Source organism: Talpa europaea (assembly GCF_964194135.1).
Source record: "Talpa europaea genome assembly, chromosome: 10".
In the NCBI taxonomy this organism is placed as follows: Eukaryota; Metazoa; Chordata; class Mammalia; order Eulipotyphla; family Talpidae; genus Talpa; species Talpa europaea.
In genome coordinates this window covers 75,886,854-75,899,763 of record NC_140077.1, presented here as the reverse complement: position 1 = coordinate 75,899,763, position 12,910 = coordinate 75,886,854, and the positions used below count along the sequence as shown (strand labels likewise).

The 12,910-nt window shown below is 41.2% G+C and overlaps 1 protein-coding gene across 1 annotated transcript in view; it reads left to right on the top strand.

Annotated features, from left to right (window-relative positions):
• Window positions 1–291: 291 nt before the first annotated feature.
• The window catches only part of IPO9 (importin 9), a gene marked incomplete at both ends in the record, with an annotated part of 37,319 nt that continues 24,700 nt past the window's right edge, over window positions 292–12,910 (top strand). The window contains 4 exons of the mRNA XM_084245535.1: window positions 292–454; window positions 9,210–9,271; window positions 9,490–9,576; window positions 10,317–10,518. Coding sequence (XP_084101661.1) covers window positions 292–454; window positions 9,210–9,271; window positions 9,490–9,576; window positions 10,317–10,518 — 514 coding nt within the window. The remainder of the gene's footprint in view (window positions 455–9,209; window positions 9,272–9,489; window positions 9,577–10,316; window positions 10,519–12,910) is intronic.

Sequence of the window (12,910 nt, the reverse complement as noted above, 5' to 3'; positions counted from 1 at the left end):
CGATCCCAGAGTTTAAGGTGATATGCCATGGCCTTATTCCAAGTGAGCTTGCTAAATTACTGCTTGTCTTTAGGAAAACCCCCTAATCCCTCTCTGGGGCCGAGTTTCGGTGCAGTTCCCGGTCGCCGACCGCCTGGTGGCGCTGTCTCCGGAGGCTAGGTACATTCCCCGCCCCCTCTCGCTCTGTTCAACGCTGGCGCGCAGGCGCGGCTTCGCGGATTGGCCGCGCTCAGGAGCCGTCTTTCAGTGGCGGGTCCCGGGCGCGGGGCTGGCGGGCTGAAGGGAGGGAAAATGGCGGCGGCGGCTGCGGCTGGTGCGGCCTCCGGGCTGCCGGGGCCAGTGGCCCAAGGATTGAAGGAGGCGTTGGTGGATACGCTCACCGGGATCCTGTCCCCGGTGCAGGAGGTGCGGGCGGCGGCCGAGGAACAGATTAAAGTGCTCGAGGTGACAGAGGGTGAGTGAGGCGGGACCGTCACGAGGATGGCTCGGACCCGGGCCGGCCGCCCAGCGCGCTCGCCGCGGCCGGGGCCGGCGTGGGCTGGGGAGCCTGAGCCGGGGGCGGCCGGGCGCCGAGGCCAGCGGGCGGGGCGGGGGCAGCGATCGAGAGCTGATGTCTCTGGGGGCTGTGAAAGCCCTGCTGAGGGGAGGCGCTCCTGGAGGAGAGGGTCGGGAGGAGGGGAGTGGAGGGCGGAGACTCGAGAGAGATGGAGCTCGGGATCTGCGGAGGCCAGCGGGGCAGCCGGACCCGGTGCTGTGCGGGGAAGTCGCGCAGCCTGGGATTTGATTTGATTTTATTTTTTCTTAGTTTAGGACCAGATTCTCGTAGCTGCTCTCCGCCAGCTCGGTTGCACTGGTGTGAGAGTAAGGGGAGCTCTTCGTAGAAGTGACAAGAGGTCAGGACCTTGAGAAAGCGACTCTCAAATCTTAGTAGATGACAGCAAACAAGTTTCTGCCTCTGAGTTATAAATGTAGCTGATCGTTTTTCCTCGTCGTGTTTTCCTAGAAATCAAATGAAATGCATGTGCAGCTGCTTCGCCTTCCTAACCACGTTCCCATTTATGTTCAAAATAATTAGCACTTAATTAAATACCTCCGTGCCTTTCTGTTTGGAGGAGCTGATCATCCTTTGTCTTTGATCCTTTGTCCCCATCCTCCTATTATAGGCTTTAAGGTGATGGAGAAAAAAAAGCATAAACTATTGTTTTGAGATTGTCTTAGCAATTTCCTGGGCAGTGGGCCTTGTGTCAGACCCCAGTGTAGCCACTCTACAAAGAACAATTTGATCCTGTAACGGGAGAAGGGAAAATCTTCTTGATCTTTATATGAGAAAGATACCTGGTCTGTCAGAGCTTCCCTGGAAGTACTCCAAATGCTCAGGATCCCCCAGTTCAACAGAATTTTTCCACACCTCTTAAGGACCTCTTATGAGAATATGGGCAATTGTCCGTGGTTGACTTTCATACTGGCCTTAGTATTTTTATGAAAAGAATATAAGACAAAATATCTCTTTAATCGTATATTCTTTCACAACATGAGAAACTCAATGAAAATGAATTTCCCTCAGTTGGAAATATACTGAGATTTTTGAGCTGACATTTTAAGAACCATTTTGAAGACCTAGTTGTAATTGTCATTGTTCTATAAAATGTCAGATCCTGCGATTGGAACAACCACTGGATAGGAGAGAGCTGTTTGAAAGCCTTGCATAGATTAATCTGAAAGTTATTACAACCTCCTAGGTAAAATTTCTCTAATCCTTGTAATGTTCCCTGCCTCCCATGGCTAGGAAGGAGGAAGAAAGACAAGGCAAAGCAACTTCATCACATTCAAGTTATTACTTGAATATACAAGTTGAGGGTCTGATACCTTCCTTGAATGATACACAATATTCCTGGTGCCTCAAATGCAACTAAGAAAAAGTTGGACCTTGGCTCATATTTAAACTAGCCAAAACCCCAAGCTCCTCTTGGGCTCCAGTCCCTTCAACTCTAGCCAAAGTCGTGGCCTCATCTGTACAAGTCAATTACAAGCTTCTTGAACTTCTAGTTTCTCACTTTCTTCTTTTTATGTCTTGAAATAAAAAATTACACAGCAGGGCAAGAATTTGCATTTGATTTAGGTCACTGATGGTAATAGATTGAAACACATACACACCCACCCCATAACTTACTGGTATTGTACTGTCATACATGCTGTGAGAAACATGGAGAAGCTCTGGTACAGTGACCTGATGGTCTAGTAGTAAGGCATGTGACTCAACAGGTTTACGATGTAGTATGTAGAATTGAATTTAAGTTTCTGGAGCTGAGTGTGGTGCTTTGGCCCCCTTGGAGACAGTTTGTGTTTCTGTTTCCTTATATGTATTTTAAAACTATAGATGTTCACTCCCTTTGGTATCCTGTTTTTAGGTGAGGATGGTGATCGTTCCTCAGACACCCTTCTCTCCCTGCCCTATCTAGGACCTTTAACAGGTTTTGTTTGCCCCTGGGTCCAGGGTGACTTTGGATCTCACATGTTCCCTGAACATGGTTTCTTCTCAGTAGCCATTGCCCTTCTTCACATGAAAATACACCTGTCTTCCCAGCCAGTAGTTGGCCAGCTATCTGACTGATGGCATTGGCAGGATGCTCTTCCTGCTGTTTGAACACCCTACTGACCAAGGCAAGTAGCTGTTCCTGCCATTTGAATCAAATTAATGGAGTCATTCTCCACTTCTTTGGAGTTGCTGCAAATTTGAGTTTTATCCTAATAAAGCTTTCTGGTCCTCGGAAACACACTTCCTTATAATAAAGTTAGGGAAATCTGGGAGTTGGTATGTATTATTATTTGTGTTCTGATAATTGTTTGATCCTTTTTTGATTCTGTGTGGCCCTCAGTCAGATGACAACCAAATCTGATTGATTATCATCATGGGGTTTTTGCAATATATTGCCTCTGGAGAGTGGTCCCAACTGATTCTGAAGACGAACCTTTGACAGGAAGGTGTGCCCCTTCCTTGACTTCCATGTGATGACTCCTAGCCTTGAGGATAAAATAAAAGAATCTAATTTCAGGGTGGGGAGGAGGGAAGGGTGCAGTAAAATGGATAGACAGGAGAGGTGACATGCTCTCACCATATTTTGAGGTAGAAGAGTTTTTAAGAAGCAATTATCTTAGAAAACTGAGATTGCTGGAGCCTGAAGTACATCCCAGTCATTCAGTCTGCCAGAAATAATTTGCCTATAATTAGTTCACGTTTTCCAGAATGGTAGCCTGTTCTCTTAAGCCAAGGAAGTGTGAATATGTGAGAAGGCCGATATAGAAAGAATTAAGATAGGTTGTTTCATCAGCTTGTGTCCTGGAATGATTTTAGTTATTGTGCTTTCGATTTTTCCTAGCCACTTGGATTTGGGGAAAACTCAGTAAACCTTTCTGACTAAAGTCTTACTTATTTAACAAAATTAAAGGAGATGGTACCATTAACTGCTTCTTTGGATAGTACTGCATCCTCAATTGCAAAGCACATTACTTGAAAGTTTGGAAGTGCCTTTGCTGTGTGGTGTTTCAGCAGGTAATTGGTATCCTTTCATTTGTCTTAGGAGGATTGAAATTTTGAGTTTGAGCAGCAGGGTTTGCAGGGATTTAGTTTTTCTCCATAAAGTAAAAGACTTTTATCTGTTGGGACAGTCTTCTAATTCTGTTTTATTTAACTGGCAGGGTAATAGCAAGCATTTTATAAACACGGTAAATAAAAAAGAGTGGAAAGGTGAATTGCCAAAGAGCTCTTATGCCAAAGGCTGGTGTTCTCTCTACTCTGCTGCCTCAGCTCTTTTTAGTCTGACTTCTAAGATCATGACTTTTGAAAATGTCAGTTCTTTATTTTTGATGTATTTATGCTTTTTTTTATATCCTAGAATGAGGTTTTCCCCCCCCCCCTACTTTTTCTTTTCTCTCTCTACTTTCCTCTAAGTAACTTCACCCAGGTGGTGCAGTGGGTTGCTTTCATTCACAGCTTTAGTTCTCTAGAGCAGCACAGCAGACTTTCATCTATAATTAAAGTTAGGCCCTAGGTCACTTTCCTTTAGTTATTTCTTTTTGTCTATCAAAATTGAAGATGTTCCCTCCATAGTTTGGCCTTGACTTTGTCTTTGCTGTCACAAAGACAGACAACTATCACCGAAAATACGTTTTTTTAATTTCTTCCACCACCATTATATTGAACAGGGGGTGGGTGGGTGGGATTATCTCTCCCTCACCTTTTCTGGCATTCTGTTGTTGCCCAAGTAGCTATGTTGATTCCCCCATCTTAGATGCCTAGAGAGATGATTCTGCTGGCTGGAAGTTTGCTTTCTGGTTCTCATGGGCACTTTTCTGGCTCTCTTACAGTATAGCGTAAGCACTGTCACCTGCGAAGGGAACCCCTCAAGGATCCAGACGCACACCTGGGCATGTGGCAGGCACTGAGCCGAGGGGAAGGCGGCCACGCTCGGAAAAAGGCCAGTGGTGGAGTTTTCTATTTCCTTTCATCTGTGGTTTTGTGGCACTTATCGACCCTCACGAGATAAAGGGGCTTCTGCAGAACTATACTTAGAACTCCCCCCTTCCCCAAACAATGCTTGTTCATAGTTCTTCCTAAGAGTAGCTTCCCTGACTAGCAAAGCACTGCCAAATCTCATGTCTCTAGTAGATCCTTAAGACCTGTAGCGGATAATTCTTAGCCTGTCCTCTATCCACTGTGATCTCCTTTGAATATTCCCTTCTGAGCCAAGTTTTAGTTTATTTTTTTGCCTACTGCGATGAAAAGAGAGAAAGGAGAGCAAAGATAACAAGAGAAGGGAACAAAAGATTTAAAACACAAAGAGTGGGTTAAGAAAAAAGGGCAAAGGATTTCTTAGAAAGGAAGTCAGGGCATGCCATTTGGATTAAAGGTATACTCAAGACTAGAGTCAGAGTGAAAACTCAGGTGAACAGACTGGGTCTATCCTTATTTCACCTTGGGGAATTAACCTAGAGAAATTAAGTTTCTGAGCAAAAATGGCTTAGAAAGCTAACTTCACACTACCTATTTGGGAATGTTCCTCTTTAGGTTAAATCTCAATTTAATGTGAATTGGTCCTTTGCATGCAAGACAATATAAAATAACTGTGTCTGTGTCTCTTCTATTTTCCCTGCTTAAATCATCTCAAAGTAAGTTACTCAGCTGTTCTAGCCAATGCTTTCTATAGAAGTTAAGCTTATACTAGTAAGCAAAGCTGGAAATTCCCAACGTACAGTAAAGCAAATAAAAGTAGATTTTTCTTTACAAACATACTTTAAAAAATATTCCTTTAAAAATATTGATTAGTCTTTATTATTGATTAGTCTCTGCAAATAAGGTTGGTACTGCTTAACAGAAATCAGCAATGGGATGAAGCCAACTGTGTTGGTCAGATTTAAAATAACTCAGAGAACTTGAGGATTTTTTTCTGGCTTTTCCCTTCAGTTTTATAGCAGAGTTCACTGTTAACACTCTGCCACTACCATCACTCTTTGTAAACAATTCTTATAGCTTTCAAGTAAATTAAGGTTTTATGAATGAAACTCTTCTGTAGTGATTGATACCCCTATTTTCTAATGGGTATGGTTTAGACAGAGTGCCCTTATAACTTAATGCAAATGAGTTCTCTGTCTTTGGATTTTTTTTGGGTTTCCAAATCAGAATCAGTTATGTGATCATCATTTTGAAACTCCGGGAACCTATAGAGGGCATCTGTTCTGTTCATCCACTTGGTTTTAAAAATTGTCTTTAGTTAAGGGTGATTTTGAGCAGAGTCACATTACTCAAGCTCTCCAATTTCTTTCCTGTATGGAGGAACTATCAGAGAAAATTCACTTTAAAATGCTGGTTGTGGGTACAGATCCCCTGGTTGATTTAGGCTTCTAGTCCCCTCATGATCTTAAACTTCCCAGTATCTCTTACTCCACCATCTCTTAAAATTTCAGTGACATGTGAAGCAAGGTGACTAATGGAAATTGGAGTGGGACACAGATTAAAGGTTGAGCGAAGAACTTCAGCTGTTGTGCTCATTGCTAAAGTATCGCCTTTGGTACTAGTTCAGAAAAAATGTGTTCACTAAGTTTTTCTCTAAAAAGTTCTACATTGATGAGAAAGGGCCCCCAAACTGGCAGGATCTGTGCTTAAGGTTTGCTTGTTCTTTGTGTTGTAATGACTCGTTTAGTCGGTGGGCTTTTCCCTTCTGTGAGCCTCAGGGTTATCCTGCAGCTGTATAGTAACTGTAACAGCACTTTCATTGAAAAGGTAATTTTTCGGATTTGTTTTAAGATTTAGAGTCTCAATTCAAGTTTCGAGTCTTTCTTAAAAATTTCATTTTATTCCTCACAATCTTTCTTCCACCACATGATTAAAGGTCTTGTTCATCTTGATCCTTTGATCATCTTTGTCCCTGTAAGGATGATGCAAAGATTATTAAAATGGCACCTTAAAAGAAAATACGGTATGGCCCGGGTAATTTACAAAGGTGTGCTTATAGATCATTCTGAAGGATGTTATATGAGGCAAAACAGAATCGGTTCACTGTATCTGGGAAGGCCAAGTCTAGGTGGACATTCTCTAGACTTGGGAGATATTAAATTAGCATTATCATACTAAGTATCAGGAGTCAAGGAAATTGCAGGTCCATTACAAGTGCTCTTTATCCTTTCATTGGATTTCACACATACGTTTTTCCCACTAAACTTGAACATTGGTATCCAAGAGGTCTTCCTAAATTTTATCTGACTTATCTCTTTTACTCATTTATGAAAGTTGAGTCCCATATTTTTGGGTTGTAAAGGCCTACTGGTTTTTTTTTTTTTTTTTTTCTGTTATAAATGGGTTTTATAGGCTTACAGATTCTGAACTAACCATACTCATCCTAGGAATTGAATTGTATTTCACTATCTCTAGAGGTAATTCTGTAGGCCTCAAATGTATGCTTCAGATTTAGTCACCTAGTAACCACCTTAGAGAGAATGTGACTTCTCTTGTCGTGGTCTTGCAGAATTTTTCCTTTCCTAAGGTGATACGGTAGGTGCTGTGGGAACATATCAAATACTGCAATTTAAAACAAGAATGCACTAATAATTCAAGAATTTGGTAAAATAGCAGGGCAAAAAATTGAAATATAGAAATCAGTGGTCTTCATGTATACCAAAAGGTTAGGGGCATAATGGTGCTTTTTTAAAAACTTATTTATAATAGCAAAAAAAAAGAAGAATTATTTAAGAATAAAATTAACAGGCATGTGCAAGAACCTGTTAGGGGAAACTTAACACTCCTGGGAGACTTAAAAGTAGACTTGATCAAGTAGAAATACTTGATCTATACAAGGCTATCCTTGTGTAGGGCAACTCCATGTTCTAGATGAGTTAGAACAAGTTGATCCTAAAGCTAATAGAAAGACAAGTCTGTTAGAATAGCTCCAAAAACACCAAAAGGGGAACACTGTGGAGGGACTAGTTCTACCAGACACTGAAATGTCATATAAAGTTTCTGTAATTCAAACAGCATGGTCCTGGCACATGAATAAACCAATGAAACTGTGGGCTAGAAAGTCCAGAAATAGACACAAGTACCTATGGAGATTTAGTACAGATAAAGGTGGTGTCTAAAACTATCGGAGTAAAACTGGACTTTATCATACAGGGTGCTGGGGAAAAGGACAACTGGACAGCTGTTTGGAATTAGATTGGTTTCTCATACCATGCAAAAATAAAGCTCAAAATGGATTGGGAATCTAAAGGTTAAAATACTAAAACATACAAGTTCTAGAAGAAAATATGGGTGATTTTTTTCTTTAACTGTGTCATAAAGAAAGGTTTTCTGACTATGACTCAAAATCCAGAGGCAAAAGAAGAAAAAAAATAGATAAATTTAACTATATTTAAAATTTTAATTTGCATGACAAAAACCAGTATAAAAAAGTCGAAAGACAGCTGACAACTGGGAGACTTTTTACAGCAAAAACCATAGACAAAAGAATAATGTCCTTAATGTATTAAAAACTTAGAAATCGGGAAACAATAGAAAAATAGTGGAATGATATGGACAATTTCGGCCCTTGCCCCAAAAAGGACATCAAATGTCACTGGAACGTGACTTTTTATACTGTGGTTGATAATAACTACAATTTTTTAATTTTTACAAAGTCCAGTTTCATTTATTTCCTGTGCTTTTGATGTCACATCTAAGAAATCATTGCCAAATCTAATGTCATGAAGCTTTCATCCTGTGCTTTCCTTTTGAGAATTTTATTGTTTTAGATCTTATATTTACATCCATTCAAAGTTAGTTTTGTTTTGTTTTTGTTTGTGGTATTAGGTAAGGGTCCACTGCATCCTTTTGCTATGAATATCTAGTTTTTCCAACACCATTTGTTGAAAAGATGATCCTTTTCTCCAATGACTAGTCTTGGTACCCTTGTCAAAACTCATTTGACCATATATATGGGAGGGTTTATCTCTGGCCTTTCTGTTCCATTTGTTTTATATATCTGTTTGTACCATTGATTACCGTTGCTTTATGATAAATTTTGAAATCAGGATGTAAAAGTCTTCCATTTCAGTCTACTGTTTCAAGATTATTTGGGCTGTCAAGGTCCCTCAAGATTCCATATGAATTTTAGGATGGGTTTTTCTACTTCTGTAAAAACTATCATTGGGATTTTAATAAGGATCACATTGAAGGATCTAAATTTTAATTTGGGAGTAAGGGTTGTTTATAGCCTCCCATTATGCAGTTCATGATTACTGCTAACATTGCATGTTGGAAAAACGTTCACTTATAACATGTGTCTTTAGGATTATGTGTGTTCAAGCTTATCTGATAATGTTTATCTGGGCAACTCCTGAAATCTCACCTTTTAAATTTTCCTTTGGGGGTAGAGTGTGTCAATGAAATACAACCTTCATTGGAGGAAGGTTTTGCTGTCTTTGAAGGGAAGATGACTGGAAGATGCTGTGTAATGATGGGAGAAAATAAGAGAATGCTGAAGTTGTTCATTTTAAGAAGCCATGCCCTGCAGTCTACCTGTTTCTCTTATTTGGAGGAATCAATCTCATTAGCTATCAGGATTTTTGGAAGCAGTGAATCCGTCTCCTTCCTGAAATCTGTTTCCACCATGACAAGAGTGCAGTAATGTGCTGTAGCTTTCCTGGATGCTTAGACTCAGCAATAAAATTTTCTCTTTCAGAATTTGGTGTTCACCTGGCAGAGCTGACTGTAGATCCCCAGGGGGCATTGGCCATTCGTCAGGTAAGTCCAGACTGATTGGTCCAATTTACAAGTAATTTCCCTTTCCTTGGTAATGAATCATTCTTATGGGGAAAAAATGAGGCTCATTTTATAATTAACCTAGGATTTTGTACCAGATCTATATGTACTTCAAGTGAATGTATCTAGTTATATACATGGTTTTTATATGTGAAGAATGTATTTTTCTTGCTATACTGTTTGGCTTATTCTCTTCACAGCTGGCATCAGTTATTTTGAAGCAATATGTGGAGACTCACTGGTGTGCTCAATCAGAGAAGTTTAGGCCTCCTGAAACTACAGAAAGGGTAAGGAGAGTTGATTAGTGTAGCTGTAGAGATTTCTGAGCCCATTTTAAGAGATTAGGCGATCAGCATTTTTAGACAACATGAAGCAATTGAAAGACTAGACAGAAAAGGGGGTTGGTTGGTCTCTGGCATTATGGACACCATGTTCTCGGTAAGAGAACTGGAATATGGGGCTGACATGTGTTCAGATTCCAGTTCTGTCTTTGAGGAGCTATGAAATGTTGGAAACATTTTAATTTCTAAGTTTTAGTTTCCTAATCCAAAAATAGAATCAGAATTTCTAACAGTTGTTTAAAGATGAAAGGAAATAATGTTTCTATTTAGCACAGTGTTATTCAACCATTCTGTACCCCCAGGAAATTTTGATGTATACAGTTTAAGCAAGACTATCCATTGGAACTCCCTGGAGTTATGAAAATGTTCTGTATCTGTGCTGTCTAGTACAATAGCTACTAGCCACAAATGGATGTTCAGCACTTATAATGTGTCTAGTGCAACTTAGAAGCTAAATTTTTTATTTTATTTCATTTTAATTGAAATGTAAGTGACTGTATGTAGTGCCTACTGTTAGAGACAACATAAATTTAGAGATCACAGATGAACTCTGAATGATTTGTATGTAGTTTTTGATAGATATGCAATATGTTGTACACACTGTTTTTCTAGCACATACTCTGGATAGGACTCTGCCAGTCACTTATGTCCTGTTCTAACAGCTGGTGGACTTTTCTCCTCTACAGGCAAAAATTGTTATCCGGGAGCTATTGCCCAATGGGTTGAGAGAATCAATAAGCAAGGTCCGCTCCAGTGTGGCCTACGCAGTATCGGCCATTGCTCACTGGGACTGGCCTGAAGCCTGGCCCCAGCTCTTCAACCTGCTCATGGAAATGTTGGTGAGCGGAGACTTAAATGCAGTCCATGGAGCCATGCGAGTGCTGACAGGTATCGGCAGCCTTTTTCCTGGGGTTAGTGTTTACACTCCAAGTGTCAGGAACACTTAAGAGAAACTATGTGATAGATTGTCTCAGACCTAGAGGAGTAGCTCTCCCTGATGCTGATTTCCCTTCCAGCTTTTTTTTTGTTTTGTTTTTAAAGATTTGTTTATTTATTTATTTATACAAGAACTGGGGTACAGGCCAGATGCGCGGGAGGGTAAGAAGATTCACCAGAGACAGAGCGGGGAACAGAACAGGTAGAAGGACCGAAATACACTGCTGAGGGGAGCAGCAGGCAAGACAGTAGAGATCTGCTGTGCCATGTGGGATTCTCCCTGGCCGGCCAGGATTGAACCCACGCTGCAGAGGCTGCAGACAGCTTCACAGTGCGGTGTTTAACAGCCTGCACCACCAGGGAAGCTTTCCCTACCAGCTTTTATTTCCATGTCTATCCTCCCTCTCCATTGACTCTTTCCAAAGAAGTAAGTTCGTGTATTGCTTTTACTAATACCAAAATTTTGAAGTTGAAATTTTACCATTTAAGAGTAGAGCAATAGCACAGTGGTTAAATACTCAGGTTTCAATTAATGTTCTGGGCTATCCTTTTTTTTTTTTTTTTTTTTTTTAAGATTTATTTTATTTATGCATAGAAGAACTGACTTGTAGGCCAGAGATGCGGAAGGTGAGAGAATTCACCAGAGATATTATGGGGAGCAGAACAGGTCGATCTATTGAAATAAGCTGCTGAGGGGAGCAGCAGGCAGGACAGGAGAGGTCTGCATCATGTGGGTCAGCTGTCTGGCTGGGAATCGAACTCATGCCACAGTGGCTGGCAATAGCTTCATAGCTCTAAGACTTTAACCCCGGCGCCACTAGGGAGGCCCCGTGTTCTGGCTATAGTTTAACCCATTACTTTGCCTTTTGAACCTAAAGATAATGATAGCATCTGCCTCAACGGAGCTTTTGGTAGTTAAATGAACTAATCTTTGTACAGTGTTTGGTACAACACTTTGCAGAGTGTTTAGGCCAGAGGTGCAGTGTGTAAGAGGATTAATAAAAGACAGTAGGGAACAGAATATAGCCAAGGGGAGCAGTGGGCAAGACAGGAGAGGTCTGCTGCGCCATATGTGGGTCAGCTCTATAACTGGGGATTGAACTCAGGCCCTGGCAGTAATAGTGCTGAGACTTAACCCCTGTGCCACCAGGGAGGCCCCATCTTTTTTTTTTTTTTTTTTTTTTAAAGATTATTTATTTATACACGCACTGGGTACAGTCAGAAGCACGGGAGGGTGAGAGGATTCACCAGAGCCGGAGCGGGGAACAGAACAGGCAGACTGACGAAATACACTGCTGAGGGGAGCATCTGGCGGCAGGAGAGGTCTGCGCGCCATGTGGGACCCTTGCCTGTGGCCGGGGATAGAACCGGCGCTGCAGAGGCTGCGGGCAGCTTCGTAGCCCAGCGCTCAACCGCTGCACCACCAGGGGAGGCCCCCACAGAATCTATTTTCATACATCCCTAGATATGGCCTGAATGACCCAGTCTTTTGCGAGTTCTGCTCTCCTTCCTGCCCCACTAGATGAAGTTACTACTCTATTTTGCCTTCAAGGAATTTTTACCTAGACATTAGCTGGCTTACACTGGTCTTTTGGAAATCCTTCCCCCCCTTGACTAATACAAGCTTGTGGAAGTCCCACTCATATCTCATCTTTCTTTTTGATAACTTACCTGAAATAAATTTTTACCTAGTTATAAATGCAGTTTCTACATTTTTTAAATTTAACTTAACACAATTTTACTAGTCTCTGTAATGTTGATGCTAGATAGTATAAACTCTCCAGAAGCAAATTGCTTCTAATTTTTTCTTTCAAAACCCTGTCTTTCCATGCCCAAGTTGCCTTTTTGCAATACCCACTGAATTCTCAGTATCTCAGGGTGTTGAGCAGCCCCAAAACATTCTTTACTCAGGTTTTCATTTCCCTGCTCTCTCCCTCACTTCTCTTTTATGACTCATTCAGGTGACTTCACATACCTCCTTTCAAGGGATTAGCCTACTAAGATTCTTCTTTGCAACTTCATGGTGCCAGAATATCAATTAACAGATAGTGGTTTCTAGCAAGGAAAGGAAGCATATTCCTTATTCCTTTCCATTCTTCCAATGCAGCGTTCAGCTCTTTTTTTTTTTCCCCCCAAAAATCTGGAGAACAGGGGGTACTTGTACATTTATCATGATTAGGCTGTTGAAGAACCTTCATTGTGCTTGACCAGGGAAATCACTGTTTAGTGAGATCACCTTTTTGTCATCCCACAGGGAAAGAGCCATGGGGGAAAGGTGTATCCTTTTGTAATGGAGTCAGTGGATTTGGAGTGACTAACACCTATCTCCAGTCCCAATAGCTGC